The sequence below is a fragment of the Arvicanthis niloticus genome, chromosome 5 (genome assembly GCF_011762505.2).
Source record: "Arvicanthis niloticus isolate mArvNil1 chromosome 5, mArvNil1.pat.X, whole genome shotgun sequence".
Taxonomy (NCBI): domain Eukaryota; kingdom Metazoa; phylum Chordata; class Mammalia; order Rodentia; family Muridae; genus Arvicanthis; species Arvicanthis niloticus.
The window spans coordinates 54,709,681-54,732,178 of NC_047662.1; the positions used below are offsets into that span (position 1 = coordinate 54,709,681).

General features: G+C 39.3%; 1 protein-coding gene across 1 annotated transcript in view; it reads left to right on the forward strand.

Moving 5' to 3' along the window:
- Positions 1-292: 292 nt before the first annotated feature.
- The window catches only part of LOC117709299 (cytochrome P450 2J4-like), a 46,489-nt gene continuing 24,283 nt past the window's right edge, over positions 293-22,498 (forward strand). The window contains 4 exon segments of the mRNA XM_034503592.2: positions 293-502; positions 3,658-3,820; positions 14,956-15,105; positions 15,724-15,884. Of these exon segments, the coding sequence (XP_034359483.2) occupies positions 293-502; positions 3,658-3,820; positions 14,956-15,105; positions 15,724-15,884 (684 nt within the window).

Consider the following 22,498-nt stretch of genomic DNA (forward strand, 5'->3'; position numbering starts at 1 on the left):
GGAGAAGAGGCAGAGCAGAGCACACCAGAACGAACCTTAGGAGTGCAGGACACAGTAGTTTGGGTAAAGGTGCAAAGGTGCAGAGGGCACACTGTATGCCATATTATTCATTGTTAAAGACTGGCATGGAGCTAAGAAGGTGCATGGCCAGTAAGGATAGGGTGACTGTACCAGAAGAGAACAAACCCTTCCAGAAACATAGAGAGACAGGATTGGCTAACAAGGAACATGGTGAAGCTTACCAGAGGGCTATAAGTACTGTCAGAGGATTGGCCCAGCTCAGACCTTCACCATGCTTGCCACTGCAGGCTCCCTGGTGGCTAACATCTGCTCAGCAATCCATCTCTGGACTCTCCTGCTGGCTGCTCTCACTACCTAGCTCACTACCTCAAAAACAGTCACCCCCAAGAACTACCCTCCTGGACCATGGCGCCTGCCATTTGTGGGCAACTTGTTCCAGTTAGATTTAGATTTTTCACGTCTGCATTTGGGGATACAACCGGTAAGAACTGTAGAGGGTGTCTGGCTGTGTCATGACCTACTGAGCTATTGAAACAAGGGCAGGAGGATATGGATGAAGGCTGGAGATATCTGGCTGCTAGCCTAGCAGGTAGAAACAGTTTCCAATCTGGCTCCTCATGTGAGAGACATGATATTTTAATGACAAAGAGTTGATTTTATTATCCTGCATAAATGATTTCCATTTTATTCCATTATAGTATGACAACCCACTTTGCATGATTTTAATTGTTTTAATTATATTAAGCTTGATGGATGAGTTGGTAGGTAATCTTGACAAATAAGCACTCTTGCTTTAACACATGTGGAAGAAAGTGCTCATCTGCTTAGTATGTTAAACACTCTCGCATGAAACACACAAACACACCTGCTCTCTTTATCAAATTTTCTATAATATGATTTTCTCTCCTTGATACTTGTTTATTCTATAGCTTGCTGGCTGCTTCTCTACTGGCGTTATCAACTACAGAGAAATGTTCAGTGAAGTCTCCTGCTCCATTTGGAGTTTGCCTATTTTGTCTCAGCTCTCTCCTACCCTTCTGCTGAGTGTGTGTGTGTGTGTGTGTGTGTGTGTGTGTGTGTGTTGTACACATCTGAGATCAACAGGTGGTTTTTTTTGTGCAATGACCAACTTTCTTTGTAATGTTGCTTTTTATTCATAGTAACTTCCTGTGTCCTCTTCCTTTGCAGAGAATGCTTGGGCCACATTTATAAATATCATTCCTACTTGCTTGTCCATTAATTATTATTCCTATCTCTTATAATTAGCTAGGAAGTGTAGTTCATTTTATGTATTTATTGTCATATAAGGAATTTCACACCTTAATTTTATTATTGTATGTTTGTATTTTCCTTTCTTTCCTCTCCCATTACTCCTTCCCTGTGTGTTTTCACAGTTGAACACTTTTTAGGAAGTCATCTTCACTCTTTCCATATATTTCTTTTATCATCTAGCCTGCAGCTGCTTTGTGCTATGCAGTAGGCACATTCAATTGATGAGACTTACTAAAACCCTTCTCTACAGGAAATAAAGTGACTACAAGCGTAGAGCACCCTTGCCTCCCCTCTATGGTACAGCTGTCTCAGGTGTCGTCCCCACACGTACTGTGAAACACATCAGACACAAACCTGCTCTTAACTGTGCTGTGCAGTTAGAACTTAAAGGTAGAAAACTCTCTTGACTTTGCTCCTTACTCCTCCAACCATGGCTCTGTCTTTTTATCTGGCACTTCAAGTTCACAGCTTTCTTTCTGACCTCAAGCACTTCCTTCCTCCATTCCTTCAGAGGAGGCTGCAGCAGACAGAAACTTGTTAGCTTTGCCGTACCTCAGAATGATTTCCTCTCCATGACCACACTGTCTTTCTCCTTTTTATAGGACATTAGGTTGATGAAATGCTTCCTTTAAAGCTTTTACATAGTATCCTGCCTTTTTTCTGGCCTTTGTGCTTTCCCCATAATAAGTTGTACTTTATTTATTTTCTCTCTGTTTTCAAGAGATTTTCTGTTTTTAGATTCTATATTGATTGTGGTGATTTTGCTCAATGAAGCTTATGTCTTCCTGCTGTTGAGTTCTTTGTGGTAGGGTTGTATTTTGCCCCATTAGAAGGTTTCTACCATTCTTTAAGTGCATTCTCATCTACACTGTCTACTTCCCAGCTTGATTGACATCTAGACCCCCAGGCACAGCTGTAAATCTCTGTGAGTGTGGCAGTGTTGAGTCAGTAGGTTTTCCTTCTGACTGACGCTACGTATTGTGTCCCTGACCCTTGGCACACAGAGCCCATTCATTTTTCAGAGATGCATTGGATGGCTGTGACCTAATAAAATGCTTCTCCCTGTGTTGATCTCATTCCTCTCCCCAGGATCCTGTGAGGGTGGGGGTGATTTTTTAACACTTTTATTGCTGGAGGCCCGAGACTTGAAAGATCACAACTTACCCAAGTAGACACAGTTAGTGAACATTAAAGCCTATGAGCTTCAGTCAATCCAGATCTTCAGACATGTCTTTGCTCCCAGCCTTTTATTGCATGTCCACATCCACTAATACAGTGGGTTTCAACCTGTGTGTCCTGACCTCTTTGGGGTCACATATTAGATATCTTTCATAACAGATATTTACATTGCAATTGATAACAATAGGAAAATTACAGTTATAAGGCAGCAAAAAGAAAATTATGGTTGGGAATCCCCACAACACGAGGAACTTTATTACAAGGTCACATTATTAGGAGGTGGTGAACCACCCTGAAAAAATGTTAAACAGGGAACATTCTCTGTCCTACACTGTTATCATATATTTTACTAAAGCTCTCCATGCTTGCTACAACAGGCCTGTACAGACACAGCTTGAACTCCCTAAAGACTGATGACCCTATTTCTCTGCTTTTGTTATCCACTAGGTTTGAGAACTTGCCTTCTTTAAAATGTTTATGCCTTCATGATTTATCCTTGGTAAACATTGGTGCTCACTCAGTTCTTCATGATGAACGCATGAGTAAAGGTATAAAAAAGAAACTTCAAATCGCAAACTGAATTAAAATTTGATAGAGTGGAGATGAGGGAGAAATTACTGGAATATTCCTATGACACAATTGTAACCTTTTCTCACACAGATGTGCAGACTTCCCTCCATGTTTGTCTCATTATTTACACATGTACATCTCAAGTTGGGCAGACACTGTGTAGACGGCATTATTCTCTAGACAAACAGACATTTGATTTTGTAAGAAGTCCATAAAAGCTGTACAAAACATGCACAGACTTTACTCAGCCTTTGTTAGGTCATCTGTACCTGAGTCTCTGCTTTTTCTGGATCTTATCTTCAGGTATAGACCCCAATAATTTGGTGACACTTATATCCTTATATCCTCTTTTAGGAGTACATGATAAAATACTTCTAAATTCATACTCACCTATACTATTGATTTTTTATAGAGTACATTCCATTTTAATTGAAATTGAATTTAGTTTAGAGGAGGAAAAACATTTTCAGAAACACTTCAAGACTGATGTACTTCCCTCCATTCACATTAACACATAGACCCCTCAACATAAGTCCACTGAAGACACATCTGTTTGCCACCCTTTGACACACTAACACAGGAACACTCAACTATGACAATTGAAATGTTTTTCAGTTTGTGAAGAAGTATGGAAACCTAATTAGCCTGGATTTTGGTAACATCCTTTTAGTGATCATAAGTGGACTGCCCTTAATCAAAGAAGCATTAACTGGCATGGAACAACACTTATTGAAACGCCCCATTTTAGTGACAAGGGAACATGTCTTTAAAAACAATGGTAAGTTTAATTGACAGCAATACTGAATTTGGTGGATTATTAAAAACAAGACATGAATTTGATGGAAAATGGGAAAATGTGGAAAGATTCCACTGGCAGCTGGAGGAAAGGAGTGGAAAAGGATTTTAACAATATGCATTGCACATTTATGAAATTTTCAAAAGAAAAAGAGGTGTGGATAATAGGTTTTTACTGTAATAGAAGTTGTGTATATCATATGTTAAAGGTACCTGTATGTCTGTAATTTTACAACATCCTTATGAATCAAATATTTCATGCAATGTTATAAATTATTGTTTTCCTCTCACCCTCCCATTTACCCCATCCTCTCTGTGTCCTTAGAAAAGCAGAGGACTTCCATGGATATTAACCAGCCTTGGTATGTCAGGTTGTAGTAAGACTAGGCACCTCTTCTTTTATTAAGGCTAGACAAAGCAGCCCAGTTATGGAAAAGGGATCCAAAACCAGGCAATATTATCTTTAAAATCAGCTGGATACTACATGTCTCAGATGAAAGCAACCATCTGAGGTCTGACAGCATCTCCCTCTAAGAGAGTCTTGGAGAAACCATGTGTCCTGAAGACTAACTCTAGAGACAGACAGGAAATAACAGCAGCACCTTCCATAGCCAGATACATGTGTTCTCATTCCCTTTTCCCACTCCAACAACTAAGGCAAAACAGTTGTGAAGCATCTTCCCCCTGGTGATGCTCTTCTTGTTTATGTCCCCTTAAACTGCCTCATTCCAACTATGCCCCACAAGGATTCCTAGCCTTCTAAGTAGTGTTAGAATAGACTAGCGTCAGTGCACAAAGAGATCATTAAATCAATTTATGTGCTTAAAAGTTGAAAAGAGTCTTCAATCATATTAAACTGCAAAAGCTTCAATTTCAGCAATTTCCTAATTACTCCCTGAAACAACCAACCATTAATAGTACATAATTGACTACATCATCTGCTATGAGAACAACAGTATTCAGCATAAGTGATTAATGAGAAGAGGTAAAAATCATTCTCGTTGTTGACACATAGTATCTGAAGGCCATATTTAAGTGAATATAAAACTATTGACATTGACAAGATTAGCCCAGTTCTTAACTTTTATTATAATAGTAAGGGGAGCTTTACAGTGTAGTTGGATAGAAGAGAAGAACACTTTTCATGTTGACTTTCATTTAGGATACCTGATAGAAAATACAGGTATGGTAGCAAAAATATTATCATTGTAAGTTATGAAAGAATGAATTTGAACACTCAAAGTGACAAAAAGATAGTAGGTTAGCCTGCAATGGTGACATTAAAATCCCAAGAACTGAAATAATTTAAGAGAGAAGTCATCAGGATGTATGTCTCAGACACCAGGAAAACAGGATTTTCAGAGGACTCTCAGAGGAGTGGGTAATGAAAAAGGAACAATGACAGTAAATTAGGTGATTGGTGGTGTTGACTTCTTTTTGGGAGTTTCAGGAATATAATAATGACTTCTGTCATACATGTACTGAGCCTAAATTCCTGTAACTGGCAAAGTTCATGTCATGTGCATGCCTCAGGAGAGTGTCTGTTCTGGAACAAAACTACAATTACAATCAGAAGAGGTTATTTAAAGTATTGGACTTTATTAGATTTCCTGAAACAAAATATAGTCTAAAGGGGAGGTTTTATACTTAGTATTAAAGAACTCCAATGTTCCATAAGTTGATAGAGAAAAATAAAACAATAAAAGTTACAGGAAATATCTGCCAAAGAACTAGGAAGAAAGTATATAACTGAAGGACTAAGAATGAAAGAAGAATATCAGGAAATAAGTGACTGCATTGAAAGAAAACATGGGATGGAGGCCAGGAAAAGTGTTTATAAACTTGAAAATTCTTCTGAAAGAAAAAGCATGATCAGGCCCATAGCATTGTGTATACCCTGAGACTTGAAAGATGTTGAGTGCGCTCACATATTTCTCCCCCCTAGTGTGTGTGTGTGTGTGTGTGTGTGTGTGTGTGTGTGTGTGTATGTACATTGTGAAAAAGTGAGAGTGAAAACACATCCTGGTTAACTCCTTGATACATTCTCTTTTAGTAATGTATATGTTTTATGGAAATTCTGCTTCTTCCTTTCTCTCCCCCTCATAAATGTGTGCCCTGTCTTACTCAATAGTACATTCTTTTTTTTTTATGTAATATAACTTCTAAATTTTATTTTCTTTTTTTTATTTTTTTTTATTTTTATTTTTTTTATTTTTTATTTATTAGATCTTTCATTTACACTTCAGATACCATCCCCTTTCCCCATTCCCCCCCCCCTTAGAAAACCCCTATCCCATGCCCCCTTTTCCTTTTTGCATTTATACATTTTTTAAAAAAATGTTAATCATAGGCTTTATAAGTTTGGTATTGTTCAATCAGAGGTGTAACCCACTACCCAACCTAGATATATCAACTATCTTTGACTGGTGGAGATACATGAACATCTGCTTCCCTGTCTCCCCCCTCTATCTCTCTTTCATCACCTAGCTTCTCCTCTCCTTCTTCTTCTCCTCTTCTTACTCCTTTTCTTCCTCTCAGTACTCCTCCCACCTTAGCTCCTCCTACACATCACCCTTCCTGTTAAAAGGAAACTTTTCTCTCAAAATACAATTAGAGCATAATTATGCCTATTTGTACCAGTGAGGTACAAGATAGTCCTAATACCCAGTCCATCCTTTTGTTGACTAACCAGCACCTCTGTCATCTATCCTAACTAAAACACTTAGTTCTGAACCTGTCTTTTTCCTTGGCTTTAGGATGAATGTCAGCTGATGATCATACACTCAGATCTTTTCTCTCAAAGTAAATAGCTATAAGTTTTCAACCCCGTCAGAAATCCAGAATGACTGAGTTGACTATAATTGTGGGAAGCACAAAGCATAGCTTCTAAAACTTAGCCAATTTATAGAGACCTCTGAAAACCTGGACACTCACTCTACTTCAAAACGTTGGAGCATCTGTTCTTCTGCCTTCTGGCCCAGGATCATCTGACAGACCTTAGTGCTGCAGAATTATTAAGGGCTGATTACTCTGTCTAGGCAGATATAATCAGTCGACTATTCTGCAAGTGTGTCCTTTTCTGGACAGTAATTTGTCTGTAGAAGGAAAGTGGCAATTCTTGCCTAGTGGCTGTCTCACCACAACTGGAGTAACTCCAAGGATGCTCAATTTCTTCTTAGAATTTAACATAGGAAGCTGTCCAGAGCAGACAGGTCTCTAATGAAAATGAACATTAATACTGAAATGTTTGTCATGTCAATTCTAAGGATTTCTGATGTTTTGAAAACCAGCTATCCATGTAAGGTAATCTGGGCTGTTGCCTGTTAACTCCACTCGGCTATTTCTAAATAAAACATAGAGAACACCCTTATAATAAACTCCAAGTCATGAATTTGCTATAGTCCCTTAACTCACAGGCTGACCATCTCAAATCAGTTAAAAAAGTTAAAGAAGGACTGGGTCTAAGCTTTGTATTCCTAAGTGTGTTATACTGGTACAATGCCTATGAGAGTAACAATATTCATCTCACTCTTATATCACTAAGAAGCTCATGCCAATGAAAACCTTAAAATTTGTAAACAAAGTAAATTGGTGCCATTTAAGAATTTATATCTTCATCTTGATATTAATTATACAGATTTCTACTAATAGGTTATGGCTATGCAATAAACCCTAGCTAATCCTCTCTATTCCGACAAAACCACTACTTTTCCCTAGGGAGACAGCCCAACATTTACCACCTTAGTCCCCATGCCCAGGGAATAGGGGCGCTGACTCATCATTAGCTTCTTCAAGCTGATTATGGGCGTTGAGATATTAGAAGAGGAGTGGGGGGGAGAGCAAGTTGACAATCCTCTGATGCTGTGTCTTCACTGTCTCCAGATGGAATTCCCGGACCTCAGAGGTTTGAGCAGGTCTGCCCAGCTTGCTTGTTGAGTAGATACACCAAGGCTGATCATTCTGCAATATACAATTCTCAAAACAAATTTTAGTATCAAGATAGTTTTTTTTTAAAGAGGGCTGACATTTTATTAAGAATGTTGGTTCTAACCGCTTTTCTATTTTCCCCCTCTTTTATTGGATATAATATTTACATTTCAAATTTTATCCCCTTACCATATTTCCCCCACCACCCAGGAACCCCTTATCCCATCCCCCCTCCTCCTGCCTCTATGAAGGTGTTTACCCACCTACTCCCAGCCTCCCTCCCCACCCTCAGATCCCCTCCCCCCTCAGTGCTCAGCCTTCAGGGTACCAATGATCTTGTCTCCCACCTACGCCCAACAGGGCCATCCTCCCCTACATATACAGCTGGAGTCATGTGTCTCTCCCTATGTGCTCCTGGGCTGGTGGTTTAGACCCTGGGGAGCTCTGGCTGGTTGGTATTGTTGCTCTCCTCTAAGGGCCACCAGCCCTTACGGTTCACGGTTCCTTCAATTTACTCTCTAACTCTTCCATTGGGAACTTTGATCAGATTAATGGATAGCTGTGGGTATCTGTCTCTGTCTCTGGGTATGTCCGACTCTGAGAGACCTCTAAGGAGACAGCCTTATCAGGCTGCTGTCAGCTTTCTCATCCTGACATCCCTATCAGCGTCTATTTTTGGTGACTGCCTATGGAATGAATACCCAGACACAATGGTCTCCCTACAACCCCCCCTTCAGATTCTGACCCACACTTTGTCTCCATATTTGCTCCCTTGGTTATTTAGTTACTCCTTCTAAGAAAGACCTAGGCATCCTCACTTGTTCTTTCTTCTTCATGAGCTTCGTGTCATCTGGTAGTTGAATCTTTGTTGTTTCAAACTTTTGGGCTAATCTCCGCTTATCAGTGAGTAAATACCATGTGTGTTCTTTTGTGATTGGGTTACCTCACTCAGGATGATATTTTCTAGATCCATCCATTTACCTAAGAATTTCTCGAATTCATTATTTTTAATAGCTGAGTAATATTCCATTGTGTAAATGTACCACATTTTTTGTATCCATTCCTCTGTTGAAGGGCATCTGGGTTCTTTCCAGCTTCTGGCTATTATAAATAGGGCTGCTATGAACATAGTGGAGCATATGTCTTTGTTATTTGTTGAGGCATTTTCTGGGTATATACCCAGAAGTGGTATAGCTGGGTCCTCAGGTAGTGCTATGTCCAATTTTTTGAGGAACCGCCAGACTGACTTCCAAAGTGGTTGTACCAGCTTGCAACCCCACCAACAATGCAGGAGTGTTCCTCTTTCTTCACATCCTCGCCAGCATCTACTATCACCTGAGTTTTTGATCTTAGCCATTCTGACTGGTGTGAGGTGGTATCTCAGTGTTGTTTTGATTTGCATTTCTCTGATGACTAAGGATGTTGAGCATTTCTTAAAGTGCTTCTCGGCCATTCGAGTTTCCTCAGTTGAGAATTCTTTGTTTAGCTCTGTACCCCATTTTTTAATGGGGTTATTTTGTTGTTTGGCGTCTAATTTCTTGAGTTCTTTGTAAATATTAGATATTAGCCCCCTATCGGATGTAGGATTGGTAATGATCTTTTCCCAATCTGTTGGTTGCCATTTTGTCTTGTTGACAGTGTCCTTTGCCTTACAGAAGCTTTGCAATTTGATGAGGTCCCATTTGTCGATTCTTGGTCTTAGAGCATAAGCCATTGGTGTTCTGTTCAGGAACTTTTCCCCTGTGCCTAGGTATTCGAGGGTCTTCCCCAACTTCTCTTCTAATATTTTCAGTGTACCTGGCTTTATGTGAAGGTCCTTTATCCACTTGGAGTTGAGCTTTGTGCAAGGGGATAAGAATGGATTAATTTGCATTCTTCTACATGTTGACCTCCAGTTGAGCCAGCACCACTTGTTGAAAATGCTGTCCTTTTTCCACTGGATGAATTTAGCTCCCTTGTCAAATATCAAGTGACCATAGGTATGCGGGTTCATTTTTGGGTCTTCAATTCTGTTCCATTGATCGTCCTGTCTGTCTCTGTACCAATACCAAGCAGTTTTTATCACTACTGCTCTGTAGTACAGTTTGAGGTCCGGAATGGTGATTCCCCCAGAGGTTCTTTTATTGTTGAGAATAGTTCTCGATATCCTAGGTTTTTTGTTATTCCAAATGAATTTGTAAATTGCTCTTTCTATCTCTATGAAGAATTGATTTGGAATTTTGATGGGTATTGCATTGAATCTGTAGATTGCTTTTGGCAGGATAGCCATTTTTACTAAATTAATCCTGCCAATCCAGGAGCATGGGAGATCTTTCCATCTTCTGAGATGTTCTTCAATTTCTTTAGAGACTTGAAGTTCTTGTCATACAGATCTTTCACTTGCTTTGTTAGATTCATTCCAAGATAATTTATTTTATTCGTGGCTATTGTGAAGGGTGTCATTTCCCTGATTTCTTTCTCTGCCTGTTTATCCTTTGAGTAGAGGAAGGCTACTGATTTGTTTGAGTTGATTTTATATCCAGCCACATTGCTAAAGTTGTTTCTCAGGTTTAGGAGTTCTCTGGTGGAAGTTTTAGGTTCACTTAAGTATACTATCATATCATCTGCAAATAGTGAAATTTTGACTTCTTCCTTTCCTATCTGTATCCCTTTGACTTTCTTTTGTTGTCTAATTGCTCTAGCTAAGACTTCCAGTACTATATTGAATAGGTAAGGTGAGAGTGGGCAGCCTTGCCTAGTCCCTGATCTTAGTGGGATTGCTTCAAGTTTCTCTCCATTTAGTTTGATGTTGGCTACTGGCTTGCTGTATATTGCTTTTACTATGTTTAGATATGGGCCTTGTATTCCTGATCTTTCCAAGACTTTTAACATGAAGGGATGTTGAACTTTGTCAAATGCTTTCTCAGCATCTAGTGATATGACCATGTGGTTTTTCTCTTTGAGTTTATTTATGTAGTGGATTACATTGATGGATTTCTGAATATTGAACCATCCCTGCATTCCTGGGATAAAGCCTACTTGATCTTGATGGATAATTGTTTTGATGTGTTGTTGGATTCGGTTTGCGAGAATTTTATTGAGTATTTTTGCATCAATATTCATAAGAGAGATTGGTCTGTAGTTCTCTTTCTTTGTTGGGTCTTTCTGTGGTTTAGGTATGAGTGTAATGGTAGCTTCATAGAATGAATTGGGTAGTGTTCCTTCTGTTTCTATTCGATGGAATAACTTGAAGAGGATTGGTATTAGGTCTTCCTTGAAGGTCTGAAAGAATTCTGCACTGAAACCATCTGGCCCCGGACATTTTTTGGTGGGAAGATTTTTAATGACTGTGTCTATTTCTTTAGGCGTTATGGGACTGTTTAGGTGGTTTATCTGCTCCTCGTTTAACTTTGGTACCTGGTATCTATCTAGAAAATTGTCCATTTCCTCCAGATTTTCCAATTTTGTTGAGTATAGGCCTTTGTAGTAGGTTCTGATAATTTTTTTAATTTCCTCTGTTTCTGTTGTTATGTCTCCCTTTTCAGTTCTGATTTTATTAATTTGAATGCTGTCTCTGCGCCCTTTGGTTAGTCTGGCTAAGGGTTTGTCTATCTTGTTGATTTTCTCAAAGAACCAGCTCCTGGTTTTGTTGATATTTTGTATAGTTCTTTTTGTTTCGACTTGGTTGATTTCAGCCCTGAGTTTGACTATTTCCTGCCGTCTACTCCTCTTGGGTATACTAGCTTCTTTTTGTTCTAATGCTTTCAGGTGTGCTGTCAAGTTGTTGATGTATGCTCTTTCCACTTTCTTTTTGTGAGCACTTAGAGCTATGATTTTTCCTCTTAGTACTGCTTTCAATGAGTCCCACATGTTTTGATATGATGTGTCCTCATTTTCATTTAGATCTAAAAAGTCTTTAATTTCTTTCTTAATTTCTTCCTTGACCAAGTTATCATTGAGTAGACCATTGTTCAGTTGCCAAGTGTATGTCGGTTTTCTGATGTTTTTGTCCATGTCAAAGACAAGTCTTAATCCATGGTGGTCTGATAAGGTGCTGGGGATTATTTCAATCTTTTTGTATCTGTTGAGGCCTGTTTTGTGACCAATTATATGGTCTATTTTCGAGAAGGTACCATGAGGTGCTGAGAAGAAGGTGTATTCTTTTGTTTTAGGATGAAATGTTCTATAGATGTCAGTTAAGTCCAATTGGTTCATAACTTCTGTTAGTTTCATTGTGTCTCGATTTAGTTTCTGTTTCCATGATCTGTCCATAGCTGAGAGTGGGGTGTTGAAATCTCCCACTATTATTGTGTAGGGTGCAATGTATGCTTTAAGTTTTAGTAAAGTGTCTTTTATGTATGTGGGTGCCCTTACATTTGGGGGCATAGATGTTGAGAATTGCAAGTTCCTCTTGGTACATTTTTCCTTTCATGAATATGAAGTGTCCTTCTTTATCTTTTTTGATTACTTTTGGTTGAAAACTGATTTTATTTGATATTAGAATCGCTACTCCAGCTTGTTTCTTGGGACCATTTGCTTGGTAGATTGTTTTCCAACCTTTTACTCTGAGGTAGTGTCTGTCCTTTCCACAGAGGTGCGTTTCCTGAATGCAGCAAAATGTTGGGTCCTGTTTACGTATCCAGTCTGATAGTCTATGTCTTTTTACTGGAGAATTGAGTCCATTGATATTAAGAGATATTAAGGAAAAATGAGTATTGTTTCCTGTTATTTTTGTTATTGGCAGTGGAGATATGTTTGTGTAGCTACCTTCTTTTACGGTTTTTGGAAGATTACTTTCCTGCTTTTTCTAGGTTGTAGTTTCCCTCCTTGTGATGGAGTTTTCCACCAATTATCCTTTGAAGTGCTGGGTTTGTGTTGAGATACTGTGTAAATTTGGATTTGTCATGGAATATTTTGGTTTCTCCATCAATAATGATTGACAGTTTTGCTGGGTATAGTAGTCTGGGCTGACATTTATGTTCTTTTAGGGTCTGTATGATATCGGTCCAGGATCTTCTGGCTTTTATGGTCTCTGGTGAGAAGTCTGGTGTAATTCTTATAGGTCTGCCTTTATATGTTACTTTGCCTTTTTCCCTTACTGCTTTTAGTATTTTTTCTTTGTTTTGTACATTTGATGTTTTGACTATTATGTGGCGGGAAGTATTTCTTTTCTGGTCTAAACTATTTGGAGTTCTGTAGGCTTCTTGTATATTTATGGACATCTCTTTCTTTAGGTTAGGGAAGTTTTCCTCTATAATTTTGTTGAGGATATTTACTGGTCCTTTAAGTTGGGAGTCTTCCCCCTCATCTATTCCTATTATCCTTAGGTTTGGCCTTCTCATTGTGTCTTGGATTTCTTGTATATTTTGTGTTAGTAGCTTTTTGTATTTTGCATTTTCTTTGACAGTTGTGTCAATGTTTTCCATGGTATCTTCTGCACATGAGATTCTCTCTTCCATCTCTTGTATTCTGTTGGTAATACTTGTATCTATGACTCCTGATCGTTTTTTTAAGTTTTCTATCTCCAGGGTGTTCTCCCTTTGTGATTTCTTTATTGTTTCTACTTCCGTTTTTAGATCCTGTATATTTTTGTTTAATTCCTTCTCCTGTTTGGTTGCATTTTCTTGTAATTCCTTAAGGGATTTTTGTGTTTCCTCTCTAAGGGTTTCTATCTGTTCTTTGAGAGTGTTATTTATGTCTTTCTTAAAGTCCTCTATCATCATCATGAGAAGTGATTTTAATTCTGAATCCTGCTTTTCTGGTGTGATGGGGTGTTCAGGGCTTGCTATGATGGGGGAACTGGGTTCTGATGATGCCATGTAACTTTGGTTTCTGTTGCTTACGTTCTTGCGCCTGCCTTTTGCCATCTGGTTAATTCTAGTGCTACCTGTACTTCTGTCTCTGATTGAAGCCTGTCTTTCCAGTTGTCTCGCTTGTGTTTGGTCTTCTAGGAGTCCAGATGTCTTTGTGATTTTTTCCAGCTGCCCTGATTACAGTGATATCTCTAGAATGCCTCAGGATATGGTGCCTCCAAGGTAGCAGTCCAGCTAGATGTCTGCTGTTCTGGGTGCAGTGTCTCCTCTTGGATATCTCAGGGTATGTTGTCTGACACTCTGAGTTCAGTTGTTCCTCTGTGGCTCTGGGTTGAGCGGACCTTCCAGTATGTCTCAGGCGGTATCCGGGGTCCACACAACTGCAGACCTGGTAGAGGTCTGGTCCGGGATTCAGACCCGGGAGATGGGGAGAAGGGGGGTGCTAGCCGGCAGGGGCGCGGGGGAGGGGGGTGGGGAGGGGTATCTGCTGGGTTCTGAGCACTCAGGGCGCCCAGCTATGAGCTCAGGGTAGTATGTGGGTTTTCCTACCTAAAGCTGGTTGTGGGATCTGTGGATCCCCCCCAAATATGTCTGGCAGAATCCGGGGTGCACTCACCTGCAGGCCTCAGACCGGAGGAGGGGCAAGCAGCAGAAGGAGCGTGCTAGCGCTGGCTATGGGTTCTATGGATCCCCCAGTATGTGTCTGGGGGGCTCCTGGGTGCACTCACCCGCAGGCCTCAGACTGGAGGAGGGGCGAGCGGCGGAAGGGGTGTGCTAGCACTGGCTATGGGTTCTATGGATCCCCCAGAATGTGTCTGGGGGGCTCCTGGGTGCACTCACCCGCAGGCCTCAGACTGGAGGAGGGGCGAGCGGCGGAAGGGGCGTGCTAGCGCTGGCTATGGGTTCTATGGATCCCCCAGAATGTGTCTGGGGGGCTCCTGGGTGCACTCACCCGCAGGCCTCAGACTGGAGGAGCTCAATAGTACATTCTGCATACTCATTGTGATAAATTATATGTCTAATTATGAAAGAGGGATTTTAGAACCATAGAAACTTGAATTTGAACACCTGGATGCCTACATATTTGTTGTCTTTCTAAATTTACTTTACAATATATTATCATACTTCAGTGTTTTAACAACTGAAATGAACATTTTCTTAATTGATTATAAACCTATATTGTTTCTATCAGTACAAAATTTTATAATACAGTACTTAGTAAATTATATGCTTTCACAAGTTAGCAGAACATATTTGCTACTTGCACTGGAATTCTCTTCATACAATTTTGAGTTTCCATATTTATCCTTTATTTCATCTAAACACATGTCTTATAAAGGTTTTTGGGTATTCTTCAGCCAGAATCATAATGCCATAATGCTGACTTTCTTTTTTGAAGGAATTATTTCCTCCAGTGGTGAAACATGGAAGGAACAAAGAATGTTCACACTGATGACACTCAAGAATTTTGGTTTAGGGAAGAAGAGCTTAGAACAGCGCATACAGGAGGAGGCTCACCATCTTGTGGAGGCTATAGGAGAAGAAAAAGGTGGGCATTTCACAGGGTAGTGCAGAAGGATCTGGTTATTTTATTCTTGAACAGATATCTATTAATTGTCTAAACTGTGTCTTTGGCCTACAGGGTAATGGGCACTTGGGATGGAACAGTGAGCTTGTAACCATGCCCTTGCCCCAGCAGTGTTGTAGCTAAGCACACAAATGGGTCATTAAACAAATTACTGGACTTAAAACCTGATTATCACAGGGCAGTGGTGGAGCACGCCTTTAATCACAGCACATGGGAGGCAGAGGCAGGCAGATTTCTGAGTTCGAGGCCAGCCTGGTCTACAAAGTGAGTTCCAGGACAGCCAGGACTACACAGAAAAACCTTGTCTCAAAAAACGAACAAAAAAAACCTGATTATCTATGTGAGTTCTCACATATTGACAATGTCTTTGAATCATGCCAGGATCCATGTAGGAGATTGTGGCCAAAAATTTCCACATTATCCTCTACTGTGCATATTTTATGTCACACAGAGTAGAAACTTTATAAAATATAATAGAAAGAGAGACAGATAGACAGAAGGAAAAAAGGAACAAAAGAAAGAGAAAGAAAAGAAATCAATACCTTAAAGACCCAAACTTCCCCCTCTTTGTATCCCCAGGACAGCCTTTTGACCCTCACTTCAGGATCAACAAGGCAGTTTCCAATATCATTTGTTCCATCACTATTGGGAAGCGCTTTGAGTATGAGGACACTCAGTTTCAGGAGCTACTAAAGTTAATAGATGAGACCGTGTGTCTGGAGGCATCAAAGGTGTTAATGGTAAGCTCTCTGCCTTTGCCCATTTTGGAAAGAGTATTGGACTAAGACTGACTCAAACACAGGTACATTTTTCTTCTGATGTGGGTACTTTTTAAAGCTAATACATAAATGTCAAAAAAATTTGAATTTGATATGAACCTATTTATAATATAAGAACTTAGCATATATAAAATATTTATAGCATTTATATGAACTATTTCAATATTTACATTGATATATATGTGGGGGAATATCACTCTTTTTTCATTAATTAATCTAGTTAGTTTATATCCTGATTGCAGTTCCAATCTCACAAGCCCCTCTGCCCACTACACCTTTTCCTTCCCTTCAGAGATGGGGAAATTCTGCATGTGTACCAATCTGCCTTAGAACATCAAGTTTTAGCAGAACTAAACCTGTCCTCTCCCACTGAAGCCTGACAAGGTAGTCTGGTCAGGGTAAGGGGATCTGAAGACAGGCAATTAGAATCAGAGATATACCATCTTTAAATTGTTAGGTGATCCACATGAACATCAAGCTGAACATCCACTGAAAATGTGCAGCAGGTTTAGGTCCTGCCCTGCATTCTCTTTTGTTGGAAGTTCATCCTCTGTATGCCCCCATGGACCTAGGTTATTTGACTCTGTGGGTCTTCTTGTGGTATCCTTGAGCTCTCTAGGACCCTCAAACCTAACTCTCACTCTTTCACTACATTCTCTGAGTTCTGCCTAATGTTTGACTGTGGGTCCCTGCATCTGTTTCCATCGGCTGCTAGATGAAGCTGCTCCGAGAACAGTTATGCTAGACTCCTATCTGCAGTAATAGCAGAGTATCATTAATAGTGTCATGGGTTTACATACTCCCATGGGATGGGTCTCAAGTTGGACAAGTCATTGGGTTGGGCTTCCCCTAAATCTCTGCTGCTCTTTATCACTGCGTATTTATAGGCAGTATAAATTTTGAATCGAAGGTTTTGTGGATGGGTTTTTGTCCCCCTCCCTCCAATGTAAGTCCTGCTTGCTAGAGGATGGGGCCACATCAGCCTCTACATCCCCAGCCAATAGGAGTTCCAGGTAGGGTCACCACATAGATCCCCAGGGGCCTCTTTCTGTCCCCAGTCTCCTCATCCCAGGGGTGACCCCCTCTACCAATTTCCATTCTCTCTCCAAGACCTCTGCCACCCCACTTTCCCTACATGATTTCCATCCCTGTCCCTCTCTTCATCTGGTCTCCCACTCAGTTCCTTCCCTCTATCCATCTCTGATATCTATTTTATTTCCCCTTAAGAGTGAGATTCAAGCATCTTCCCTTAGGCCTTCCTTGTTTCTTAGCTTCCTTTGGTCTGTGGATTATAGCATGGTTATCCTATATTTTATGGCTAATATCCACATACAAATGAGTACAATCCATGTGTCTTTCTGGGTCTAGGTTACCTCACTCTGAACTGATATTCTCCCTTAAAAAAACAAACAACCACATTTGGGAGAGCAGTTCCTGTACTTCGCCTGGAAAGCACAGTAGAGCTGACCCTAGTGGAGGATGTTTGGGTGATCCAGCCCTAGAACAAGAGATCAGTAAATTTGGTTCTAGTACTTGTTGGTTGCAGCATTTTGTGAGCCACCTGGAACAGTGCTGGAGAGCCTACCCTGGTGATGTGGGCACAAGAGATCTGGTGGAATGATCAAGACAGCTACCTCCAATTTCCAGATTCAGGATTTTGAGGTGGATCACCCCTACATCTACCTAATCTATCATCTGCCAGAGCACATGAAAGTACCAGTACTGTAGATCCAAAGTGGCAGGATCCCCATGACATAGGGCAACAACAGAATATCCAAGAGGAGTTCCCATGAGACTCTAGTATAGATGGTATAACACAAGCCAGAGGCCTCCAAACAAACCCCCATTGCAGTGAACACTTCAAGTGAAGAAATGTTGAGCGAAAGGGTATAGTGTGAGGTACATTGTAACACTCTACAACTTCCACAACTAGATTTTTTATATTCTATCTTATTGTGTTTTCTTTTGTGGGGGGTTCAGAGGTCAGACAACAGATACAAGAGATGGGGAGATGAGAGAGATTTGGTTGTATAATGTGAAATTCAGAAAAAAAGCAATAAAAGTTAAAAACTTTAATAATAATAATAATGACCATAGTAATGATGATGATGATGATGATGATGATGATGATGATGATGCCATCATTAACTAGGATTGGCTTTTTCTATGACCCTCTCTACCTTCCTTAGATTAATATTTTGAGTGTATTTTCTAGCTCATCAACTTGTTTTAAGACTCTTCTTTGTACGCAATGCAGTGTCCGAATTAATTTCATTTTCTCTGTGGTTAGGTATTTGAGATATTCTAGATTTAGAGTTTTAAGAATCTATAAATAGTCTGCTGCCAGTATTGAAGTGAACACATCCAATCATTTTGGAATTATTTTTAGGGTGATTTAAAAAAATTATTATGTTTTTAATATTCTAGTATAATTATATCATTTCCCCCTTTCCTTTCATTCCTTTAGATACATTCTTGCTCTCTTTCAAATTCAGTCTCAATTTTTTATTACATATTTTTTTACAGTCCAGTACTTACCCACTCCCAGTCAGCCTTCCCACAGTTCCTGATTTCATTCTTCATACCCTCTGTCTCCGAGAAAATATCTCTATTCATCCACTCCCCTCACACACTCCCCAAGCCTCCTCTCTCCCTGGCCCTCAAGTCTCAAGGGTTAAACATACCTTCTCTCTCTGAGGCCCGACCAGGTAGTCCTCTGCTATATATATGTCAGGAGACTTGGACTAGCTAGTGTATGCTGCCTTGTTGATGGCTCAATGTCTGAGAGATCTCAGGGTTTCAGTTTAGTTGAGAATGCTAGTCTTCCTATGGGGTTGCCATCCTTCTCAGCTTCTTCCACTTTTCCCTAATTCAGCCACAGGTATCCCCAACTTTACTCCATTGTTTTGGTGTAAGTATCTGCCTTTGTCTCAGTCAGCTGCATGTTGGGCCTCTCAGAGAGCAGCCATCCTAGACTCCTGTTTGTAAGAACATCAAAGCATGAATAATAGTATCAAGCCTCGGAGCCTCCCCTTGAGATGGATCCCAATTTGGGCCAGTCACTGAAGAACCTTTCCCTCAATCTCTCCTTTATTTTTGTCCCTGCAGTTCTTTTACACAGGAACAATTCTGGGTTGGAGATTTTGAATGTGGAATGGCAACCTCATCTCTCTATTTGATTCCCTGTCTTCTATTAGGGGAGGACTCTACTAGTTCCCTCTCCCTATTGTTGGGCATTTCATCTTTAAATCCTGGGAGTCTCTCACGTCCCAGGGCTCTTGTACTTTCTAGAGGGGCCACACACCTCCCATCCTCTGAGGCTGCATATTTCCTTTCATTCCGCTGGCCTTCAGGACTTCTCTCCTGTTCCCCACTCCCAATACTAAACATGTTCCACATTTTTTCTGTCTCTTCCATCTCCCACACAGGACCCTCCCTCCCTATACCTCCCATGATTGCTTTCTTCATTGTCCCAAGTGAGATGATTGAAGCATCCTCCCCTGGGCCCTTCAGCTTGCTAACCTACTTGAGTCCTGTGGATTCTATTCTAGGTATTGAATATTTTTTAGCTAATATCCATTTATCAGTGAGTACATACCATATATGTCCATTTGGGCCTAAATTACCTCACTCAGGATGATATTTTGTATCCATTTGTCTGCAAAACTCATGAGGCCCTCATTCTTAATAGCTGAATAATATTCTATTGTGTAAATGAACGACATTTTCTGTATCAATTCTTCCATTGTGGCACATCTAGGTTTTGTCCAGCTTCTAGGCATAACAAATAAGGTCTCTATAAATATAGTGGAACACATGACCATGTAGCATGGTGCGGCATTTTTTGAGCATATGCCCAAGAGTGGTGTAGCTGGGTCTTCAGGTAGATCTATTTCCAATTTTCAGAGGAACATCCAGATTGATTTCCAGAGTGGTTGCACCAGTTTGCAATCCCAGCAATTCCTCTTTTTTTCCCATATCCTTGCCAATACGTGTTGTCACCTGAGTCTTTGATCTTTGTCCTTCTTCTCATTGGTGTAAAGTGGGATCTCAGGGTCATTTTGATTTGCATTTCCCTGATGGCTAAGCATGTTGAACATTTCTTTAAGTGCTTCTTGGCAATTTGAGATTCCTCTATTTTGAATTCTCTGTTTGGCTCTATATACCATTTTTTGATTGGTTCTTTTTTTTTTTTATATTAACTTCTTGAGTTCTTTATATATTTTGGATATTAGCCATCTATCAGATGTGGGATTAGTAAAGAATGTTTCCCAATCTGTAGATTGCCAATTTGTACTATTGACTATTCCTTTGCCTTACAGAAGCTTTTCAGTTTCATGAGGTCCCAATTATCAATTCTTGATCTTAGAGCCTGAGCCACTGGAATACTTGAAGTTCTTGCTAGAGCAGTAAGACCACAAAAGAAGATCAAGTGGATATAAATAGGCAAATAAGAAGTCAACATATCACTATTGGCTAATCATATGATATCATACATATGCAAACCCAAAATTTCTACCAGAGAGCGTCTACAGATTATAAACAACTTCATCAAAGTGGCTGAATATAAAATTAACTCAAATAAATCTGTAGCCTTCCTTTACACAAATGAGAAAGGGACTCAGAAAGAAAATAGGGAAACAACACCCTTCATAGTATCCTGAAATAATATAAAAAATCTTAGGGTATCTCTAACCAAACAATTGAAAGATTGGTATGACAAGAACTTCAAGTCTCTCAAAAAAACAAATCAAAGAAGACCTCAGAAAATGAAAAAAATCTTCCATGCTCATAGATTGGTAGGATTAACATAGTAAAAATGGCCATACTACCAAAAGCAATCTACAGATTCATTGCTATCCCCATCATAATTCCAACTAAATTCTTCAAGACATGGAAAGAGCAATTCTCAAATTCATATAGAAAAATAAAAAACTCAGGATAGCAAGAAACATTCTTAACAATAAAAGAATTTCTGGGAGTATCACCATCTCTGACCTCAAGCTGTACTACAGAATGATAGTGATAAAAACTGGATGGTATTGGTACAGAGATGGACAGGTTAATCAATGAAGAGAATTGAAGCCTCAGAAATAAAACCACACACTTATAGACATTTGATCTTTGACAAAGAAGCCAAAATTCTACAATGGAATAAAGAAAGCACTTTCAATAAGTCATGCTGGTCTAACTGGCAAGTGATGAGTAGGAAAAAAATGAAAATAGATTCATATTTGTCACCTTGCAGAAAGTGCAAATCCAAGTGGATCAAGGACCTCAACATAAATCAGGTACACTGAATCTAGTAGAAAAGAAGGTGGTAAAGAGCCTCAAACTTGTTGGCACTTTTTTTTTTTTACTAATTATTTTTCTAAGTATATGTATAAATACAAATGTTTCTAAATACATACTATAATTTGCTCAGTGTGTATAATATTACTTTCATGAATGTTTCAAAGATGATCATTTTGTATTATATAACCAATTGGTAAACTCTTTCCTGGAGAAGACTTTTTCCTTCATTCTCAGTATTCTTGAGTTGCCTGTAGTGCTGTGTATAAGGTTGAGAACTCTGTGGTATATCTATTGCTATTGCCCTTGTTCAGGTCATAGATAACTTTGATTCATTTATAACTTCTGAGACATATTTGGGGTGTAGAACACATTGTCATTTAGAGAAGGTTGTATTTCTGTGTTTCCATTGGACAGAATACCATCTAGCCATCTCTTAAGACCATTGAGGTATAGTGTAATATGACTCTTTTCTTTTGATTTTCAGTGGCTATCCACAGATGAGAGCAGCAATCTGAAATAACCGTTATTTATTATTTCCTGACTTCTCTGGAATTTTATATTCATCATTCTTGATTCTGCAAAATTGGCAGCTCTGACTTGATTTGTATCACATTTTGTCAGAATCATCTTGATTTACTGAATGGTCTCTTTATTATCTTTCAGTGCCTTTTGAAAATCAAATTTCAACAAGTTTGGATTTCAAACTTATATTTTCAGATATGAGAATCATTAGACTTGCATGTTTTTAATTATTACTATCCTTGCCTGAAAGATGTTTTTCTTAGAAACAATACAATATTAGTCCAGTCTTCAATCTATTTTGTTGTTGAGTTGGAGACATTGACATTTAAGATTATTCTTTATAAGTCTCCACTAACTTCAATAATTTTGACAGTTGGTTTTCCGGCTGGCTGAATTAGTGCTTATCATTTGTTTAGTTCACTTTACAGGTAGTCTTGTTAAGTATGTTAATCAAAATGGATTCCTTTATAGCTCTTGGTAATTCTGCAATTCCTTATGAAATATCATCTTTCCTGTGTCCTCTTGAATGACATTACTTTTTTTTTTCTTCTGAGTATAATATTGCTTTAAACACCTTTTCCATTGCTAGCTTAGTGGAGCTGAATTTCCTCAGTTCCTTTTTTTGAAATATTTTCCTTTTTCCATCAATTAAATATTTAAGATTTATTCATTTTATTTTATGTGTATGGGCGCTATGCTTGTATGGACACTTGAACCTCATGTGTGTGTGGTGCTCTAGGAAGAAAGAAAGGGTCTTA